At 44.1% G+C, this 22,880-nt stretch overlaps 1 protein-coding gene across 2 annotated transcripts in view; it reads left to right on the top strand.

The window, feature by feature from the left end:
• The window catches only part of TRIM66 (tripartite motif containing 66), a 38,609-nt gene that overhangs the window by 7,235 nt on the left and 8,494 nt on the right, over window positions 1–22,880 (top strand). For both annotated transcript variants that reach the window (XM_008567775.1, XM_008567776.1), the window contains 8 exons: window positions 1,060–1,207; window positions 2,250–2,382; window positions 2,707–2,823; window positions 4,186–4,300; window positions 5,078–5,224; window positions 7,455–7,572; window positions 9,018–9,919; window positions 10,980–11,141. In XM_008567775.1, coding sequence (XP_008565997.1) covers window positions 1,060–1,207; window positions 2,250–2,382; window positions 2,707–2,823; window positions 4,186–4,300; window positions 5,078–5,224; window positions 7,455–7,572; window positions 9,018–9,919; window positions 10,980–11,141 — 1,842 coding nt within the window. The remainder of the gene's footprint in view (window positions 1–1,059; window positions 1,208–2,249; window positions 2,383–2,706; window positions 2,824–4,185; window positions 4,301–5,077; window positions 5,225–7,454; window positions 7,573–9,017; window positions 9,920–10,979; window positions 11,142–22,880) is intronic.

Genomic DNA, 22,880 nt, shown 5'->3' with positions numbered 1-22,880 from the left:
ACGTGCCAAGCTCTGTGCTGGGTGCTAGGGAGATAGACCATATACTCTTTCTTTAAAGAATTCATGGTTTAATTAGTAAAACTTTCAGAATCCACATCAGTTTGGTGGCCTGTATGATTCAGGCACAGACAGACCAACTTTTCTCAACTCTGCTCTTCTCCTGATGTTTTATATCAGCCCTGACAGGATATTTGCTGACCAAATAAATGAACATTTGGACTAGGTGAAGACTAGGTGCTCTCAGGCTGGGCAGACCCCAGGTGTGGAAACATAGCTCTGAAAGTTGGTCTGTGCTTGCTCTTTCTTGGCTATATTAGATCATCTTTCTGTGTACTTTCGCATCTGGGACTTTCTCCTCTCTGAAGACATGTTGAAATTTCTGCTTTTTCTGTGATTTCTCTTTTTTTTTTTTTTAAAAGATGACCGGTAAGGGGATCTTAACCCTTGACTTGGTGTTGTCAGCACCACGCCCACCCAGTGAGCAACCGGCCATCCCTATATGGGATTCGAACCCGTGGCCTTGGTGTTATCAGCACCGCACTCTCCTGAGTGAGCCACAGGCAGGCCCCCCTGTGCTTTCTCTTTGTTGTAATATTTTTCTCCTTTGTCTGCCTGGTGAACTCACTTGTCATTCAATATCCGACTCAAATGTGACTGCTTTGCAAACACTTCCCTGGCCACTCCTAGACTGAGTTCCTGGGAACCTCCTTTTGCTTCCTTAGCATTCATTGCATCCTTTTATCAGAGCATTACCCATTTAATGGGCACCACTCTGTCCAGACTGTGCATGTCTTGAAAGCAGATCTTTGGCTTATTCATCAGGGTATCCTCAGCTTCAGCACAGGACTTATGTAAACAGCCCCTGAGGCAGCCACTGTTCTTTTAGTCACAAAGGGTGCTTTCCTTTACAAGCTCCCGCATTAATCTCAGGCAGCAGTCCAGAATAGACTGTACTCCAAAATAGTGGAGGAACAGCCCTGTAGGACCCCAGTCACCCAGAACGTTTGTCACTAGTTGAGGCAGGCCCAAATGATTAACTTCAGAACTCTCTGCTTCCAGAACTGCTCTGAGTGCAAGGAAAAGAGGGCAGCACACATTCTCTGCACCTACTGCAATCGCTGGCTATGCAGCTCCTGCACAGAGGAACACCAGCACGGCCCTGCCCCTGGGGGCCCACCCTTTCCTCGGGCTCAGAAGGGATCTCCAGGTACCACTCCCCGTCTCCCTACCCACTCTCATGCCCTAAAGCAATGCTGAACCCTAAAATACCTGGAAAATAGCTCCCTTACCTTGTTTCTCTGATGAGGGAGAAGGTAGCAGTGATCTCAGAGTCTTTCCCAAAGGAAGGAGACCTTCTTCAGACTCAAAAGGGGTGACTCACTCTAGTCTCCCCCTGTTAGGGGTGGGGGTAGGTGGTGCAGGGTGGGTTGGATGGGTATGTGGGTTAGAAGGTGCAGGGTGGAATAGTTCTGAATTATTGTGGAAGCTAGCTGAGTTCCCTACCTTTCACCTCTATTTAGAGCAATCATGCCTCACTTCTATTTAGTTACTTGATTAACTTAACAGTCTAGATCAGGGCCTATTCATTTGTCCATCCAGCACCATCTGTTTTGTTTATTTATTTTATTTTTTTATTTTTTAAAAGATGACCAGTAAGGGGATCTTAACCCTTGACTTGGTGTTATCAGCACCACACTCTCCCAAGTGAGCCACGGGCCGGCCCAGCACCATCTGTTTTAAATGATAGTCTTCCTGAAAGTCTTTTCCCAAGGCCCTTGAATTGTGGGAAGGGTTTTACATTTGCCAAACCCACAGAAACCAGAGTTTGTGATCTATGTGATCTAGCCTGGAGCTTAGCAGGGCTGGATAGCTAGTTTCAGTCCCATAATAACAGAATCCTGATTAATGAAGAGGTTTGGATTAATTTTGCAGGGTTTGTTACCCTGCAGGAGATCCACGTGCAGCAGTAGCAAGCACCTTCCTCAGCCTCTGGGAAGTGGTGAGCTGTTGGGGCTCAATGATTTGCCAGCATCTGGACAGCTGGGAAAATCTAGTCAGGCTACATCTGAATTCTTCCTTGAGCCCCTGGAACCTCACTGGCTGAGAGAGAGGCATATCCTGTTTGCACCAAATTCCCCCAAGCTCTGAGTCTCCACAGGGTCCACTGAGGGCCGAGGGCTGCTCAGCAGAACTTAACTGAGAGGTCTGCCTGGGCAACAAAAGCCTACTTTCTCCATCTTTTTTGGCAGGAGTGAATGGTGGTTCTGGGGACTTCACCTTGTACTGTCCTCTACATACACAGGAAGTGCTCAAGCTCTTCTGCGAGACCTGTGATGTGCTCACATGCCATAGCTGCCTAATGGTGGAACACAAAGAACACAGGTGGGGCTGGCTGGCCTGAAGGGTGCTTGGGAAAACTCTGGACTCCTTACTTGTAAGAACTCTAGGATCCCAGTGCATCAAAATCCTCACCCTGCCCAAGCCAACCTACAGTTCCTGGGCTGAAGTTTTTCTTTGTTCCTGTTGGGGGGCTTCTCCAGAAAAGGCCTAATGGGCCAAGAGCCTGTAGTACCTTTGACTTTCCCTAGGTGTATTTACAGCCTCCATGGGCCTGGCTGAGACAATGCACTGTGGGGATTCCTGCTTGCAGGCATGCTTAGAATAGTACTCAGCCCTCCTCAGCTTTTTCTCTGCCTCATCCCCTAGGTGCAGACATGTTGAAGAAGTTTTGCAAAACCAGAGGATGCTACTGGAAAGTGTGACTACACAGGTGGCACATAAGAAATCCAGTCTACAGACATCTGCTAAGCAAATTGAGGACAGGTAGCACAGGCTGGCTGTCCTTTGCCACTGCTGGAAACGCTCTTTCCCCTCACATCCTGGGTTCTAATACCAGGCCATCAGATGTAGTGCTTATGAAGAGGACATTCAGTTAAGCAGATGTGGGCATACATCTTAGAAGGCATATATCCTGGCCTTAAAGGTCTTAGGGCCAGTGAAGGGTCATCACTTGGTGACTGAGGCCAAGCTAGGTCAAAATGATCAGAGTGAGTCTCAGCCAGAGTATATGCTTTATGAACTAGCCAGAAGTAGATGCTTGAGAACAAGGGCACAGAGTAGATACTGGGTGAGAGCACTGTTTATTATAAGGGTGTAACAAGTAACTGACAATCTGCCCTTTATTGCCTCTTTCCCAGTGTTTTCCATATAAATCTATAAATGATAGGAAATTATTGGCATTTTACAAAGGAAGGGGAATTACCCAGTGTTTTCCATATAAATCTATAAATGATAGGAAATTATTGGCATTTTACAAAGGAAGGGGAATTAGTAGGTACTGAGAGCTCATCACATGTAGGCACTGGGCTAGGCATCAAACATGCATTATTTTGTTCAATTCTTATAGTTTTTTTAGTCAGGGATTATCTCCATTTTACTGATAAGGAAGTTCGTAGAGGTTAGGCGACTTATCTGGGATCACACAGCTAATCAGTGACTGGGCTGGGTTTGGAAGCTAGGTCTGTGGTGACTTCAAAGCCCATGCTCTTTTCTTTTTTTAAACAGAAAAAAGAAATTACTGAGATATAATATACATATCATAAAATCACCTTCTTAAAATGTACAATTCAGTGGTTTTTAGTATATTCATAGAATTGTGCAACGAAATGCAATTACTGTCTACTTTTAGAACATTTTCATCACTCCTAAAATAAACTCCATGTCCTTTTTTAGTCACTCCCTATGTCCCCCAACACCCCCAACCCTCAGAAACTACTAGTTTACTTTCTGTCTCTTCCCATGCTCTTTTTACTTCATGGCACCATTTATTGGAGCATCCTCCTTTTTAAGACAACAATTTACACGAAGTCGTACTCGTACTCACTCTGTCCTTCCTCTAGTGCTTTGCCAACTGGTGAGCTGCTGAGTTAACCTGGGTGTGGACTTGAGGTTTACCTAGAGAAAACCAACCTGAACTTTGGGCTATTGGCCCACTTAGATCAAGTGAGCTAGATTGTACAATGAGTGGGATGGTAGAGGAAGGTTCTCTTTTCTTTATGTTTGCTGCTTCTGGGCCCTGATCTCAAAAGGCAGCCTTCAACTTGTTGGTTCTTATGTTTGCTGTCTCCTGGCCCTCATAGGCCATGAGGGAAGGGCTTACTATGTTTTGTCCCATTGTGTTTACAGGATTTTTGAGGTGAAGCATCAGCACAGGAAGGTGGAAAACCAAATTAAAATGGCCAAGATGGTTCTGATGAATGAGCTGAACAAACAGGCCAATGGGCTCATAGAGGAGCTGGAGGTATATGTGGACAGATGGATCAGATGGATGGGTTCTGTGATCTCAATGGGTCAGAAACCAGGCACATATCAAACTAGATTGAGGGCCCAGAGCCATGTGGGCTGGAATTCACATATGCAATTTCTGAAGCCCTCTTCTGCTCCTTGTCTAATTTTTGGAGGGTGGTTCATTAAGGGCTGGTAAACAATTTGAACTCCCACCAATGCTATGGCTCTTAGTTAGCTGCCATCCTAGACTGTAGGGTTATAGTCTTGGAAGAGAGAGACATGAAACAATTCACTTTCTTTAGCAAGTTATGCTCAAGAGACATAGACATCAATTCATTTCCTCATTCATCGCCCATTCCATATTTTTTTTTAGTATAAAATCTCCCCCATCTCTCCCTCCCTTCCCCATCCATCAGTAGCCCATGGCAGTACTCTGTCCTGCTGTCATCCTCACAGGGGTGCAATCTCATCTGATTCCATCAATGTTCGCACTGATACACATAGGCCAGCAGTCTAAGTTATGCTCAAGAGACATAGACATCAATTCATTTCCTCATTCATCGCCCATTCCATATTTTTTTTAGTATAAAATCTCCCCCATCTCTCCCTCCCTTCCCCATCCATCAGTAGCCCATGGCAGTACTCTGTCCTGCTGTCATCCTCGCAGGGGTGCAATCTCATCTGATTCCATCAATGTTCGCACTGATACACATAGGCCAGCAGTCTTCCCATGCAGGTGGGCTGCAGTTCAAGAACAAGATCAGGGACTCTGTCTTCTCTCCATACCCAGGGCATTACTAATGAGAGAAAGCGGAAGCTGGAACAGCAGTTACAGAGCATTATGGTTCTCAACCGTCAGTTTGAGCATGTGCAGAATTTCATCAATTGGGCTGTCTGCAGCAAAACCAGCGTCCCTTTCCTTTTCAGCAAAGAACTGGTAAGAGGAATCTTCAACTCCTCAGCCCATCCTTTAAGCTGGTCAGAACACCTCCTCTGTCTTAGGGGCAATGAGGCTGTCCCTGGAAGTGCCTTTTTTTTTTTTTTTTTTTAGGATAGAAGGAGTAAGAGAGTAGCTCCATCCATCTTTCAGATTCAATCACTGCTTTTGGGTTAGCAAGTGAACGCCATTTTTAACCAAACCCCACAGTAAAAAGGACCCAGGTGCTGCAATAGTCTTGCCTTCCACAGGTAACTCAGTTAGGAAGGTCTGTGGTTCTTTGTCTAAGACATAGATTCAGGTAGTGTTCTGGACATGAGTATCATGGACATCTCACAGATTACTGGGGTCTAAATGGGGGACTAAGAGGAAAGGAGGACTTGAAGATGATGTTGAAGTGCTGGGCGTGGAGGATGATCATGCCCAGGAGAAGCAGCAAGAATTTTGAGAGAAGTTGATGGGTTTTCTATTTAGAGATGCAGGGTACCTTAAAGATGTCCCAAAGCTGCTTTGGTAGATGGGTGTGGAAGTTAGGAGAGAAGTCAGGGTTAGAGATAGAAATGTGGTAGTCACTGGGATATCAGTGGTATCACCTCAGGAGACTGTGTGTGGAGGAAGAAGCGGGGGGTCTGAAACCCAGGGAGTACCATTCCTTTAAGCATAGATAGAGGAAGAGGATGAGTGAAGGAGAGTACGAAGCAACAGTCAGAGTTGGAGGAGACATAGGAGAGTGTGGTGCACAGAAATTAAAAGAGTTTCAAATTTCAAATGTCAGTGTGGTTAGTGCTACATAGGTAAAAGAGGATGAATAGTGAAGAGAAGCCTTGAGATCTGGGAATAAGGAGGTCCCTGGTGATCTTTTAAAAGAAGTTCAGTAAAATAGAAGGGTTAAAAGCCAGAATGAGGAGACTGAGGATGGGCAGTGAGGGAGTATAGACAGAAGTGAAAAGAAGAGAAATAAAGTAGCTTGAGGAGGAGGCAGAGTGGGGGAAAACCTTTAAAAGTATGAAAACATTTGTACACATTTATATAGGATAAGAGATTGAAGACAGAAGTGTGGTGGAGTGAGCACACTGAGAAGGCAGGAAGAGGTGGGATCTAGAGTGAACTGGTTGACCTTAAACACAAGGACACTTCCTTCCTCTGAGATGGGAAGACAGTAAGGGAGCAGTATAATGTAGTTAAGTTTGGAGGTAGGAATGGTCTCTTTTTCCCCCTATGAAATAGGTGATAATAAGAGGGTTAAGCATTGGGTAAGCAGCCCTGAAGTGAAGATTTTAAATAGTCATTAAGGACAGTGGAAGAGGAAGGTGACAAGAAAGGGAGTGATAAGAAGAAGGGCTGACGGGTGCCCCTGAAATTAATGATTACTGAAGTGGCCCCAGGTAACATGGCTTTGGGATAGCTGGATTGACCTAAGGTTAGGAATTGGTGATGGGGAGGGAATTAAGGCACTAGTGATATTGTTACTGAGAGTGATGGAAAGCTGGGAGTTCCTGGGACTGGAGGAGCAGGACTTGGAAAGTTCAATGAGGTTGAAGAGCATGCTCTGAAAGAGTGAGAACTAGTTATGATGAGAGAGTAGGTTGTTGGAGTTCAAAGTCTCATAGGTAAAATGTTCTAGATAATAAATAGGGTCAATGTATGGTGACTGAACTGAAAATAGAGGTGACAGTGATAGACGTTAAAGAGATCAAGCAAGTAAGAGGCCAAGAATGTTGACTGGCACATTGGTTAACTAGATGATGGCAGGGTAAGTTGGACACTTGCCAAAGTACTAGATAAATGGGAGAGTTGGTGATGGGAAATAGATGAGTGCAATGGGAGAGGAAGAGGGCAATTAATTGAGTAGGATGGAATGCTGGTTTACATGCAGGTGGAAGGACAACAATGGGAAGAATGCTGCCCATATAGGCTTGTAAATTGCAGTGATGGTAGAATGAATGGAGTTGCCAGGCAAGAGATATCCTGAGAGAGAATTACAAATCACTTGAGGCCTGGAAGAGATAGAATGTAGAGGTTCCAGAGCCTTGATAAGAGGAAGGGGATCAGCTGGAAGGATGAGAAGGTACTAAGATGCAAGGAAATGAGAATATAGGAGAAGACCAGAGGCTAAAGAGCCTTGACTCTGAGCCCAAAGTCAAGGCTGAACCTGCCCAAAGAGTGAGGGAGAGGGAGTTGTCTTTCAGGCACAAGATGTAAAAATGAATGACTTTGGTGCTGTTATCAGATTGTGTTTCAGATGCAGCGATTGCTGGAGACAAGTTGTAACACAGATCCTGGCTCCCCTTGGAGTATCAGATTCACCTGGGAGCCCAACTTCTGGACCAAGCAGCTGGCTTCCCTTGGTGAGCCATGGTCCACCCTGTGGTCTTTGACCTAATTGCTAAGTATGAATCTGCTTAGCTTACTGGGTAGAACAACATATGCCCAAGAAAAAGCATTCCCTGAGACTGCCGGTGGTCATGGAGTCATTCAGCAAACCATTTTTTTTTTTTTTTGGCGGGGTGGGGGTGTGTGTGTGTGCAGGGAGGAGGATGAGGAGGTTAAATAACAGTGGCAGTATAAGGCTTTGTGACAGGACCAGTTGAAATCTGAGCTTCCCATTTTGTATGGAATATCCTTTACCTCGATTTCATTGCTGGAGAGGAGGCAAGACAGTGGTCCTGCTCTCCAGAATGCTGAGTAGGAGTGAAGGTGAACATGTGTCTCTGTGGTCACTCAAGGGTATACATGTGTGAGCACAAGCAGTGGTATCTCAGCAACAGTAGACTGCATGCATGTGTGTGCATGCCATGTGTGTTACACACACATCCTTTGGAGTTGAGATGTAAGCAGGTAATTTCTTCCTTGCTGCCATAATTTGCTGGCATTCAGTCTTTGGGCAGAGTGTAGACAACTTGAAGTTGTGCCTGTGTTGACAGCCTAATGAGTTTGTTAAACTAATGGCCAACTGCTGCCTTCATTTGAGGCTGTTAATTACATTGAAAGTTTTTTGAACTTGCAAAGTAATAAATGATATATAGATTTATTTTTTGCTTTCCTCTCCCCTTGATTTAATTCAGCAGACCTTTAGTGGGCATCTGCTCTAGGCTAGACCCCATGCTGGACACTAAAGGACCAAATGTGAATAAAACACACCCCTTGCCCTTAAGGTGCTCAGTCTTTCCCTAAGTATGCCTCATCAAAAAAATGAGGTGAAGGAGCCATTACACCGAGATAGCAGTAAGTAAAATCTACTCATGCACAGGAGCCCAGAGAGCTCAGAGGGCAGTGCTGGTACTTGGCACTGACCTGACATTGGAGCTTCCCCATTCTCTTCCATCCTACTTGCCCAAAACACGGTTTACCACACTTTTATCTAGAGACTTACTCATTTGTCCCAGAGATAATTCTACCCTTTGCTACTTCCAGCACACTTTCCTTACTGCTCTTTTCCCCATATTGATTATTTTTGTCAGAGTGTCAGTTGGGCTGTCCTGTTAAAAAAGGAAGTGGGTACTATTTGAGGGAGCCATGGTTTCCCTAGTGGAATAGAAACAGAGTCAGGGCTGAGCATCTGGTAAAAGATGACCTAATTTCTCAAATGTCCGAGCCCTGAATGCAGGTCCATACAGGTGCTATTACTGGCAGCATTCTAGACTGAGTCTGGGTGATCAGGGGTAGAACTTCTTCATCTCTGTGCCTGGTACAGGTTTGTTGAATGATGTCCTTTGGTCCCAGGAGCAGGAAGTAGCAAGGAGGGAGCAACTATAGATTACCTTTGGAAAAACTGTCTATTCTGAATTTCCAGGCTGTATAACTACTGAAGGCGGACAACTGTCCCGGGCAAATACTCCTGCTTATGGAGGCTTACAGGGACCATCATCCTTTTATCAAAGCCACCAGTCCCCAGTGGCTCAGCAAGATGCTCTTAGCCACCCCTCACACAAGTTCCAGTCCCCAGGACTCTGCTCCTCATCTTTGTGCTGCTCCCACTGCTCCCCAGTCTCACCATCCCTCAAAGGCCAGGTCCCTCCCCCCAGCATACACCCAGCTCACAGCTTTAGGCAGCCCTCTGAAATGGTGCCCCAACAGCTGGGGTCACTGCAGTGCTCCACCCTGCTGTCCAGGGAGAAAGAGCTGGCCTGCAGTCCTCATCCACCAAAGCTGCTGCAGCCCTGGCTGGAAACCCAGCCCCCTGGGGAGCAGGAGAGCACGTCCCAGCGGCTGGGGCATCAGGTGACTTCGCAGCCTGTGTGCATCGTCCCCCCACAGGATGTTCAAGGAGCCCATGCCCAGGCCACCTTACAGACACCCTCTATCCAAGTCCAGTTTGGCCACCATCAGAAGCTGAAGCTTAGTCACTTTCAGCAGCAGCCACAGCAGCAGCTGCACCCTCCACCACCTCCGCCACCTCCACCCCCACAGCAGTCACCCCTACCTCTACCTCCATCCCAGCATCTAGCTTCTAGTCAGCATGAGAGCCCTCCTGGGCCTGCCTGTTCCCAGAACGTGGACATAATGCACCACAAGTTTGAGCTGGAGGAAATGCAGAAGGACTTGGAGCTTCTCCTTCAGGCTCAACAGCCCAGCCTGCAACTGAGTCAGACCAAATCTCCTCAGCATCTTCAGCAAACCATTGTGGGGCAGATCAACTACATTGTGAGGCAGCCAGCACCTGTCCAGTCCCAGAGCCAGGAGGACACCCTGCAGGTGAGCCCCAGGGTGGATTGGGGCACATATTCTCCCCATCCCAGGATTGCTTTGGGAACATAGACTCTCCAGTCACAGGAAAACAGTTTCTTCATCTTGGGGTGGCTTTGAGCTCAGCCCTCACATTTCAAAACTACCCTGGGCTCAACCTCCCATCTCAGGAGAGCTCCAGAGGACATAGTACTTAGTCCCATCATAGATCAGGACTCAGCACTCTCCAGAGTGGCCTGGTTTTGTCTTGTCTTCCTGAATGACTCTAGAGACCTTGTCCAGAGGTGGTACCTTCTGAGCTGTGCTGGACTCATGCCAGTGCCGGGACAGAAGGGAGACTATCTCTTATCTTTGTAACCTCCCCAACTCCCTTGCTGGGAACTTATGAATCATAGAGAGGGAGAAGGGGAGAGCTTAAGGAGTGGAGTGCTGCTTCTCTTTTTTCTCAGCAAGACAACTGAAGAGGTAGATTGTAGTTCTGGAATCTTTGCTGCATTCCACATCTTCATTCTTAGCTCCTGCTTTCCCTTTCTCCCAGAACCTCCTATAATAGCCTCTTTTCCCTACTACTCACTTTTTCCATAGTGGTGTCTCCTTTAAATCTGTAATCACATTTATATCTTCAAAGCAGCTCTACAGACTTTTACTTTATTATAAAATGTAAGGCCTCACATTTATGCTTCAGCACTGACAACTTCAGATCATGCTTCAAATGTCTTCCCCTGAGGCTCAGTTCCTTTGAGGGAATATAGAATAATCCCTCTGATAGCAGAGAAGGGTCTAGGGTTCATAGAGGGCCACAGCTAAATGTAAGTCAAAACAATGTTGATTGCTAAAGTGAATATGACAGAGTTAGTTCAGAATTCTTGGTTTGGGTTCTATCCTAATATTGTCATATTAGGATGTGGTCTTAAGAAGAGTTTAGATAAGAGTATTTTTCTTTTTGAAAAAATTTTAAGCAGTTCACAACGCGTAAATGGTGGCAATGGACAGGGCAGGGTGGGCACTAATTCTTGCTGCTGCTACTCTCTACAGTGAAACCCACTCAGGTTCTTATTTTCTTCTTCAGGCTACAGATGAGCCCCCAGCATCTGAGGGCCCAAAGTCAGCTCTCCCTCTTGACAAGAATACTGCTGCTGTCTTGCCCCAGGCATCTGGGGAAGAAACCCCTCTCAGTGTCCCCCCAGTGGACAGCACCATCCAGCACTCCTCTCCAAATGTGGTGAGAAAGGTACTAATGGAGCCTATCTTCCCTGACAACAGGGGACCCAGTGATCGCCAAGACCCCAGGCACATGGATGAGGATGATAGGGTGGGGGGAGGAGTGTTCCTGTTCCATCCCTGGATGTTATACAGTCCTGACTCATGCCTTCTGTCCTAATGAGTTAGCAATATAGGTCCTCTTCCACCCCCATTTCCACTCCTATCTATATGCTTAAAATGGGACCTGCTGGGCTTCATTTAGAGTGCAAGGGGAAAGGGAAAGAAAGCCAATTTATGAGCACTTACTCTATTCTTGAACCTGTATGGTGCTTCGCAAGCATTGTCTCACTTAACCTCCTAACTGTGTGAGGCAGGCATCCTCATTGTACAGCTAAGGAAGCTGAAGTCCAGGGCCTATAGCAGGTGGAAGAGAGAGATGAGGCTATTTTAAAATGAGGTCTATATAATCCAAAGCCTGAACTTTTTTCTCTCTGCAGTGAAAGTGGGGAAAATATTTTATGTGGCCCCCACAACCCAAAGTTGGTTGGCCTTAGAATTTGAATCAATGGAATTTGTTGGGTGAGTGGTCTGCAGGGATGTCTTACAGAGGCAGGTGAGCATCTAGGGGCACTGAGATCTCTTGAAGATGAGCTATTAGAGACCTTCCTGTCCACCCACCTACCAGCTTGTTGGAAGTGTTTGTTTACCTTGGCAGTAATCCAGAAATCCCACAATCCTCAGCTGTCTACTCCCATCCCTACCCTTTTCTTCCCACCCATGGCATCCTTCTAGCTGGAACCTCAGTACTGTGCCATGCCCTCCACTCACCCCTCCCTGCATCCCTTGACCCTGTTCCATTTATCCTGTTGTCTTTTCTGGCCTAGTGCCATCAGCCCTCCTGCTGACTCCACCCAGCCCTGAACTTGATGCTCTGTCAGCTCTTCTGTATCCTCCCACCCTGTATCCATGACCCTACAGCATCCCTCTGGTCCTGCAGCACAGCTTTGCTAGTTGCTCAGCCTACCTACCCCTCACCAAGTTTCCCCAGCAGCACCATTGCCATATATGTCTTAGATCAGACAGATGGCAAAAATGAAATGTGAACTTGGAAATTTCTGGTGCCTCTTGAAGTCTAGGCAGGCCTCTGATATAAATGGCTTTTTGTTTATGCCTGTCCTGTCCTACTCTGTTGAAAATGGTTTGGCCTAGAAGTCCTAGAGGAGCTGTATATAGGCCCTTTGTGTCTCTCAGGGGTTTAACCTTTTATACCTGGGTCAGCCACCTATCCATCCATTCATTTACTCATTCAATGTTTTATATGTGTATATATATAAAATCTCCTAATATGTGCTAAATATTTACTAGGTGCCGGGTACACATTGGTGAATAGTCCCACACTGGAGCTTACAGTCTGGTGGGAGAGATAGACAGTTAAACAAACAACAACAATAAATTATGATGAAGTACGTAGTCATTGACAATGGAGCACCTGACTCTGGGAGAGGGGACTGTTCACAGAAGGCTTCCTAGAGTTATGAATTTAAGCTGAGATTTGAAGGAGGAGAGTTGGACTAGTGAAGGGGAGAGTGGTAGAATAAATAGTTAAAGGGGTTAGCAACTAGGAAGGCCTAGAAGTAAAAGAAAGCCTGGGCCACTTAGGGGACTTCAGATAATTTGGCTTGATAGAAACACAGGATGCACCGGGGAATGGGAGTGATTAAAACCAGAGATGTTGGGAGGCCTTGTAAATTACACTCTGGAGTTGGGATTCAGTCTTGGGGGTTGTAGGATGCGAATGAAAGATTTCCAGCAAGGAGGGACATGGTTTGAATTAAATTCAAAGGGTCACATTAGCTGTGGTAAGGGAGACCAAAATAGTATAGAGGAGAATTAGGAGGTTGAATAAAATCAGTAATGATGGGAATGAAGAAGAAGCAAGGATTTCAAGAGATATCAAATCACAGGAGTTTGGGACTCAATGTCTAATTGCTGATAGGAGGTGAGGCAGAGAAAGTCCTTTGGCTCAACACCCAGGTCTGTCTTGGCCTACTGTGATGGGAACATGGGAAAAAGAACATATTTGGGGGGAGGAAGAAGTTAAGTTTTGAATTGTTGATGTTCTTCTGTGGAAGATACATTAGAATATGACCGGAAGGCAGCCAGCTCTAGATGTCAGTAGTTCAGAAGGAGGCATAGGAATTGCCAGTGTTCAAGTGGTAGTGGAAGCCATGCAGAAAATGTTGTTGCTCATTTGATGAGGCTCAGTTCTGTTCCTATACACAGTACAGAGGAAAGGAGGTGAGCCACATGTAAGCATGGAGTCTGTGCTGCCTGTAGGAGTGGCCCACAGGGTTCTCTGAGCAGCAAGGGGATGCTGCTGTCCTGTGTGGCTGCAGGTTGGCATAGGGTTAGCAAAGGTCCTATGAATTCTCATTTTGAGCTGCTCCTCATCCTTGTTAACTGTGGCCCATGCAGGGGTTTGGAGGGGCAGAGAGCCTGGCATTTTTTAGTTGTGTTATGGGCTTTTTCATGGCTTGGACTCCCAGAAGAAGGATCCTCAAGGTTGTCATCCTGGTCCAGAGTCTTTCGGTTGACAGAGAAAGGTCAACCTTGACAGAGGGAGGTACTGGTTAAACACAATGCTACTGCAATAAGAAAAAGGGCTTTCTTTTGGAGGAAATTCATTGTCTTAAAGTTAGGGTTGGGCAGGGTGGAGGGTGTGAAGCTTAAGGATACCAAACAACATTTTGAACGTCTTATCATCGAATGATAATACTCAGTATAGTATTTTCTACTTTTTTCCCAAAGGTTTTTACATGGATTATTTCCTTTTATCTTTTTGTTTATCCTAGCAATACTATGAGAAAGCCACTTTCTTATTCCCTTTTGAAAGATATGGAAACTGAGACACAGAGAGGTTAAGTGACCCATCTAAGAGTTACACAGCAGACAATGTGCAATGTTAGCACCAGAGCACAGGTTCCTGACCCAACCCTGTGTTCAATGACTAGGTTAAATTGCCTCTCTTTGTGCACTGCAGTGGAAGAAATAGGACTCCGTTTGGCCTCTCACCTTGTGCATTTTCATGTCTTTACAATCTTTGAAGTAGCCTGGGGTCTTGCTGAGGAGACATCTTAGGACTCAGCATAGTTTGGTCTTGGTTATCTTAATCTTGTAAAAGTGTTTTGGCTTCCAGTCCACTTCTCAGCCTGTGCTGGCCTGTGAATGCCAGGGAAGTCAAATGTTTATCTGAAAATCACAGAACAGAGGAAACTGTGGCACCAGGCACCTTTCTGTGTATTCCATACCAACTCTATGTCACCACCAGGAGGACTTTTGGTAAAGCAGAGCATCTGTGCACAAGTACCTTGGAGTTGGTGCTAAATGAGCTGGTGGTGAGAACAGATTGCTGCTGAAAATGAAATGTGAAAGTACTATAATCGGTTTTCTAGTGGTCTGAGCTCTGCAATCTTAGGAGCAGCTTATCCCACTCATCTTCCCTGCATCCAGCAGGATAATTTTGAATGAATTTTGGTATTTTTCGGGCACTAGTTGTTGCCTAAGCTTCCTAATCTTGGTTCAGCCACCCTGAAGAAAGACCATGGTGACAACTCTACAACAGAACCACCTTACATCCCAAGTGAAACTGGAAGACATTTTGATGGCTTCATTTCATATTTCTGAAAAAGTCAACTGCTGAAAAAATACACATGATCCTTTCCTCAGAGCTCTCATGGGGTCAGAGTTCTAGGCATCACAGAGAGTCCTATCTGAGCCCCAGTTCACCTGCTAGGGGGACCTCTCTTCTGCTGCTCATAATGCAGCCCCCAATCTTCAACAGATGACTTTGAGGCCACCAGGATGCTGCTCATGGCTTAAGAGAAGTCTGGGATGTATTTCCAGTAGATGATAAAGAAGCAGTAGGCATTCCTGTGATCCATATTACTAAGAGTGATGAAGAAGAGTAAAGAATAGTGACTCAGGTGGATAGCATTTATACCACTATCAAAACACTTTGATGCCTGAGCTCTTAATTTGACTCTTGTAACAACTCAGTGAAATTTGTATTAGCTTGTGGAGGAGGAAAAATTAAAGCCCAGAGATGGGAAATGACTTGCTTTAACTAATACTCTAAACTCTGGAATATGTGAGTAAATACCAGGCATCCTGCCTTCATAGACTCCAAATTCATCACTGTGGACCAGATCATGGGTCCTCAACTTCAGCAATGATCTTTTTCTCATACCCTGGCCCTGACAGCTGCTTTTGTAAGAATTTTCCCAGGGCCTGGTGAGGCTTTGTTAGGTCTCAGTCTGGGTCCTGTTCAGCATCTGCAGAACTGTACACTCTGTTCTACTCAGGAGTCAAGCCAAACACTCTCCAGGTCTGGCTCTCTGAATTCTCTAAGAAACCTATCTCATTAGTTCTATCCCAATTTCATTCATAGACCAAACCTAAGATCTTTGTCTAGGTCTCCTGACCCACAAGAAAATAGGTCCTTGCTCCTAGGCCTTAGGTTTCCTACACTGGCCTGGGCGAAATACCTCTGACCTAATTCTCTTGAGTCTCCAAGGCTTGGGTTTCGAGGGTTCTACTTATCTGGCTTTCACTTCAGACTTCCTGCAATCCACTTATTCCTTTCCTCTTCTTCCACCTCAGACTCTGGAATCCACTTTGCTTTTCTGTCTTCCCTGGATCATCAGGGCACTGGACACTTTTCAGTTCTGTTCACCACCCATGAATCTTTTCCCACTTGACTTTGGTCAGTTAGCATATATCAGCATAGTTACATCCATAGGAATAGTCTTAATTAGTACAAGCGCTGTTCATTGAGATCGAGGAGCACTCACTGTCAACAAGAGCAACAACTTTGCTATTAAAAATCAGCATATGAAACCACTTCCTGGAAAAGTAGTTCCTTCCTCAGCTACCTGATTCAGTAGTTTTAAGACCTACTATTGTTAAACCAGTCTACCTAATCTTGAAGCTGTTGAAGCCCTCAAATATTTCAAGTGTTCTATTTACCTCTATCCTGTCTCCTTATTTGTTTCCTCAGCCAGAGTGAAAGCCTTCATTTTGTTTCTTAATTTTTTTTTTTTTTTTTTAGTTTGAGGACAACATGTTCTAGGTCTGGGAGAAGTTCATCATAACACGAGTAGATAGGGACAAGAGCTGACCATCCTGTTGAAGGGCAGAATGGACGGTCTGGACCTGATCCAGCAAGGATCCGTCCTAAACTGTGTTTCAGAAGAATGACGTGATGAAGCTGTGTCAGAGGGTCATAACCTTAGGTTTCAGGCTAGGTAATCCCAGGTCATGGGAAGCAGCATGAGACTGGTCCACACACTTACCTTGTAGCCCTAGCACACATCTTTTTTTTTTTTTTTAATTTTTATTTTGTCAATATACAATGTAGTTAGTTATTGTGTCCCATCACCAAAACCTCCCTCCCTCCTCCCTCTCCCCCCTCCCACCCAGATGTGTCCCCTCCATTTTCTCGTTGTAAGAGCTTCAAAAAAAAAAAAAAAAAAAAAAGTTGAGGTTGTTAAATCTTCCTCTCCCCTCCCCCTCCGGTTTGTTGTTGTTGTTGTTGATGTTGTTGTTGCTGTTTGTTTGTTTTTGTGTGAGTGTGTGTGAGAGTGTGTGTGTAGCACACATCTTCTACAAGCACTGTGCTGTGCCCTTTGTGCTGTGGTGTGCTCTCACAGTGCTAGCAGGCGAGCTGGCCCTCGTCTTTGCAGAAGAGGTGCAGCTGCGCTCCATGTTCCTCACACAACATTCCATTGTCCATCTCCTTGAGGGTTTCAATGATGCTTCCCAGCTGTTGGGCCAGAGGCTCCTTGCATCAAATGGGACCTGACACTGGGGACAGGAGAACATCTTCAGCCATGGCTGCTTTTGTCTTACGTTATTGAGGAAATCTGTGATGCACAAATAGCAGTAGCTGTGTCCATGGCTGATGCTTATTGGGTCAGCCATCAGGGTCAGGCAGATGGAGCAGGTGGCTTCCTCCCACATCTTCTTGGTGCTAAAGGACATGGCTTTTCTTGAAAAGTTCCAATATTGGATCTAGAGGTGAAGGTGAAGAGCCAGAGTTTTCCACAGTGATAGAAACACACCTCATCTGAGCCTCTGTGTTCTGAGCTGGCTGCTACTGGCCTCCATATTTCTTGGAGTCTTTGAGTTTCTGAGGCTGGGAAGTCCAAAGTCCATCTGGTGGTGGCAACAGCAACCCGGGGGTCTCATATTGCAAGATGGTGGAAGCAGAGAGAACAGAGAGCTTCATTGTGTTTCCAAGACACAACTCCCAAGTCATTTATATAGTGGTCAGTCTGATGATTTTAACCACTGGAATAAAAACCAGAAACTAGAAGTGAGCAGGCAAAGCTTTCGAGCAGCAACAGAAACAAATGTCACAAAAGCCATGCATTATATTCTGTATGAGATTATAAACCCACACTCAGGTATATAGTTAGTGTTTCTTATCTGCCAAGCTCAGGTATATGGTTTTCTTTGGAAATTTTTAGTTTTCCTACATTATAGCAGTAAGCAGATTAGAAGCACAGAGTCAAGATTTCTATAATAGCAGCTAATAACAAGGGAGAAGACAAGAAACATTCGCCTGGAAAAGTGCCACAGTATGTGGTCATTCAGTGAAAGGACAAGCTAAACCCTATGTTCTTAGAAGTTCCTAAAAGCATCACTGAACTACTTAGTGGTTCACCAAAGTTCCTTGATGTCACTAAGAAATGGTCTCATTAGGCTCCATGTACTCTGTTTAATAAGACGGTAGTGTGTAAAGTGTTTTAGAAGTACTCCCATTCAAATTGTTTTTAAGCCAATTGCATTTTATTATTGAAAGAGGTATGTTTCAAATATCTGGAAAATTAATTTATGTGGAATACCACCCTTTCTGCACTACTTTATCCCCAGCAATATTATCTTGCTGTAAGAACCTGAAATTTATATTAAACTCAGGGCATATGCACTAAATGTCTGTTTATTGACTTCTCAATCACTTCTTATTAGGGCCTTCTAGCTAATAGCACAAAATCAACACCAGCCAGGAGATTTTCAAGGATGGGACTGGATTCCTCATCTTGGGCCTATATGAGCTTGGGAAATCTGGGTAATCACTCTGTGTCTCAGTTTCCCTTCCTATAAAATGAAAGTACAATGTTTTTTTCTGAATTTTGACAATACCATGTGGTGATCATTAGAATAATAATGTTAGCACACTGAAGTCCAGAAGGAGATCTGGGTGTTGATGGTGGGAAGAGGGAGGGCAGCAGGTAACAGCATGGGTCAAGCAGAAGGCAGGTTAGATGGGTGAAGGGTTGCATAGGTGACTAGTAGAAGAAGTTGAAAGTCAGACAATTCAGGGAGGTACAGACAAGTGGTAAAGGTAGGTAGATTAAATAGGTTATAGGTGAGGTAGTTCAGACAAGTCAGGCAAGTGGCAGGCAAAGATAAAAAGATAAGAGGTAAGAAGAAGAAAGAGACAGGGAAGGGAACACAGCTTGGGAGGAGGGAAAATGAGGAACAAGTGAGGAAGTGCTAGTTAAGGCAGGCAAGAAGGGGTTCTTTACGCTCAGAGTTGTCTCCCTTCATCCCCCAATGATGACTTGAGCTGATTATTAGAGTGAATGTTTTTGGCATTTTGGCTTCTCTTCCTCTTTGAACTAGAAAATAGTTTATCTTCACTTGCAAACTTCAAAATACATATTTCTCCTCATGAAATCTGAACGGTTTGTATGTGAAGATGAAGTCAAGGTGTTGGTTACATAGCTGACAGCCTAGAAGTGTCAGTGATAACCCTATACAGACTTTACAGCTGGAGATACACTTTCACCTTCTCTCGTTTGACCTCTGAACAATCCTCAGTGCTAGAAAGGGCAGGCAGTATCATCTCTATTGACAGATGAGTTCCTTCTGTGTGTGGGGCACCAAATGTCAGACAATGTGGCCATATTGCCAAGCCCTTCTCCAACACTAGCATGGTTCAGTGCTAGAAAGGGCAGGCAGTATCATCTCTATTGACAGATGAGTTCCTTCTGTGTGGGGGGCACCAAATGTCAGACAATGTGGCCATATTGCCAAGCCCTTCTCCAACACTAGCATGGTTTTGAGAAGCCCTGTCCTTCCTTCCAGGCCCTAGAGACTCAACCCTGAAAATTGGCCCTACCCTTGCCCTTCATCTTGTAGCACTGGCAGCAGAGTAGGATGGAGGCTCTCAACTTGCCTCTTTCTTCCTGTACATGAAATAAGTATTTTTTGTTTTCATATTTTGTAGCTCCTCAGTCCAGAGATCCAGATGAACTATTAAAAATAGTTAACATACAGCGTATATGGATTCCAGAAATGCCATTCTGTTTGTATAGCCTGTAGAAATGGGATCTAGGTTGGCTTCCTCATAGCATTTTCTCTGAATCCTTTCCCTCATGGAAGTTTCTTGTTTCTGCTGCCAGAGCTTTGTCCTACCTCCTGATAGCATTGGCCTTCTTGAGATTGGCTGTAGATGTGGAGATGGAAGCCACAAGTCTAGTCTGCAGTGCCTTAAGACATATTACTGACCTCATACTGTCTTCTGGGTTTTATGGGAGAAGGTGCAGCAGGCTCACCTCAAAATAAACTGCAACATTTTCCACAATTCTTCCACAGCTCAGTCTGCATGTCCTCCTCTTCCCTGTCATTATAGTAACTCACATCTTGTGATATGCAATAAGTAATCAGGACAGGAGAGTTGATATCCTACAATTGTGATGTTTCCCCATAATCTGGGAGTTTTGTCCTTGGGGATTTTATTTTGTACATATTTTGTGACATACAGCATCTGACCATTATTACTTGGATGGTCACAGACGGATTTTGGTGCTCTTAATGCTTGGCTGCAAGAATCTCACTGAGAGCCATCTATGTAATTCTCAATGTCCGGCAGGGTAGATGAAATGAATACCAGAATTGCAGTAAATATACACTTCGAATAGGGAGAAGGTGAGAGAATCCAGTTCAAAGGATTAGATTGTCATATATTACAAAAGGGAATACAATAATCAATGGATATTCTTGTCCATAGATAAGGAAATATAGAATATTACAAAGTAATGATAGAGCATAACCAGGACAACAAGGGGATTCCAAGGGATGCCAGCCTGGGCATGTTTGAGATAGCCATTGGTTTCTCACCTTGGTCCCTTAAGCTGGGCTTTATGCCTAGTTTACCCAGTTTGGTCTGAGCATTCCTCCCACCTCTCCCTCTCTTCAATCTTTCTTGTCTTGGGACTTTTAAAAAGTCCCTCTAGACTATAGAGCAAATTGAAGCCCCTTTATTAAAGATTAGCAAACTACCAAGGAAAATATAAAAAGCAACCAAAGGTATTTAACTCATCTTTTAAAATAGAAAATTAAGGGCTGTATGGTTAACTCAGCTGTTTAGAGTGTGGTGCTGATAATGCCAAGGTCCAGGGTTCAATCCCTGTACTGTTCAGCTGCCAAAATAAATAAATAAAATAAAATAAATTAAGAATTAAGAAAATACAAGCTTTACTAGAGCAGTTAAATAAATAAGGGGAAAGGTGGGGTAGGAAGAGAGGAGAAAGAGATGATAAGAAGAAAGAAAAACTGGAGAGCAAGAAAGAGAAGAAGGTCAAGAGAGAGAGGGAAAGCAGGTGAGGGAATGATGAAGAAATTCAAGAACAGAGACTGGGAGAGATAATAAAGGGGAGTGAGCCCAGAGAGGTATAGAGGCAGACAGGCCAAGACTGAGAATGTGGCTTATAGTACCATAGATCTGGATTCTAAAGCTACAAAAACACTACATCAAATATACTTAGTAGTGAAATATTGAAGGGAGCCTGTGAGATCAGGACCGAGATTAAGATGGGTACTATCACTATTTCTATTCAGCCTCATACTGGAGGTCTTAGGTAGTGGATTAAGGCAAGAAGAACAAATGTAAGAAAGAAATAAAACTTATTATTCATAGATGACATGACTTGTGTACACAGAAAATTCGAAAGAGAATCCCACAGTAACTTTAGCAAGGTCTCTGGGTACAAAGTCAATATACAAAAATCAACTGTATTTCTGTATACAAGCACAAATAAAGAGAAATGGAAATTTACAAACTGATGTTTTACAATGACATAAAAAAACTTAAGATGCCTTTCTGAGCCTCAGTTTTCTCAAGTATAAAATTAGGGCCACAACAACAATAATAACAATAACAGCAGCAGCAGTAGAAGCAGCTGGGGATTTTTGAGTACCTATAATATGCCAGACATTGTTCTAAATGTCTACATGAATTATTTCTTTTAACCTTCACAACAACCCTTTAATGGTTATTGTGAGGATTAAATGACGTAACATATGTAAGATACTTAGCAAATTGCCTTGCATATAATAAATTCTCAATAGCTTTTAGCTGTATAAAAATAGTATTTTAGAGGGACTCATAGACTCAGTTGTTAGTAGAACTAAGCTGTTGTTCATTAGGTTTAAGATTTGTAGAATAAACAGTCACATATTATTGTTGTTTTGAAAATTTTAAATAGTTTGTTAATTCATTTATTCATCCAGGCCCTGATCTTAGTCTAGGAACACAGTGGGTAAGCAAAATAGATGAAATCCATGCCCTAATGGAGTTTACGATTTAGTAGGGGAAGCAGACATTAATCAAATGATATCACAGACTGTGCTATGAGACTAAAGTATAAGTACAAGGCATTGTGAGAGCATAAAAGGGTCTGGACTAGAGAATGAAAGAAGGCTTTGTTGCAAAGAATGACAGTTGAACCGAGTTCTGAAGGATAAGAGGAACAAGGGGTAGGGATAGGAAAATATTCTACACAGAGGAAGCAGTTTCTCTAAAGAGGGTCAGGGTTGAGAGTGAAGGGAGAGCTTGGCATGTTTCAGAAGCTGAAAAAAATGAGTGACTGGAGCTCTGAGAATGACGAGAGCATGTTGTATGAGCTTTGGCTACAAAGGAGGACAGGGGACAGGTCATCAGGGCCTTGGGAGCCTTGTGAAGCATTCTTCCAGTTACCCTAAGAAGAAGGAGGTGCACTGTGGGCTGTTGAGAAGAGGAATGATATGATCAGATTTGTGTTTTGAAAATCCTTCTCCACTGAGGAGAAGTGGTCTAGGGAGATACGAAAGTAGGTTAGGCCAGGGAACTATCAGTAGAGAGAGGAATTAGTCAGCATATTTGAGAGATGTTTAAGGGGTAGAATTGATGGGGCTTGGTATCAGCTTGGGTGAGGGAGGAGGGATGCCCCACTGATGACTCCTTCCTAGGATCTGACTTGCAGAACTGGGTGACTAGAAGTGATATTCACCGAGGTGAGGACAGTCTTTCTTTACTGCAAAACAGCTTTACTAAATTTATATTGAAACTTGACAGTGTGTTTGAAGTATTTATTTTCCTGTAGAAATTTGAATGTTTCACACATTGGGAAGGAATGACAGTTTTAGGACACTGATTTTAAAAGTGTAGAGATGCTTATTCCTTATTTTCCCTTTGACTTTCAAAAGATGTCAAATTGTTATATATTTAGTCTTATTTTAAAAAAGGGCAGGGATCTCAAACATTTAATTTCCTGAAAGTTAGATTTAGAACCAGTCTCCCTCCCTCCATCAAATCTGTTTCTTCAATCTGGAAAACTGAATGGATTCAATGCAGAAACCTATATTCCCCCCCCCCCCCCCCCCCCCCACCCGAAAGTTTTTTTTTTTTTTTTTTTTTTTTTTTTTTTTTTTTTTTTTTTTT

This window comes from Galeopterus variegatus, unplaced genomic scaffold (genome assembly GCF_000696425.1).
Source record: "Galeopterus variegatus unplaced genomic scaffold, G_variegatus-3.0.2 Scaffold344, whole genome shotgun sequence".
NCBI lineage: Eukaryota > Metazoa > Chordata > Mammalia > Dermoptera > Cynocephalidae > Galeopterus > Galeopterus variegatus.
This window is presented reverse-complemented; position numbering and strand designations above follow the sequence as displayed.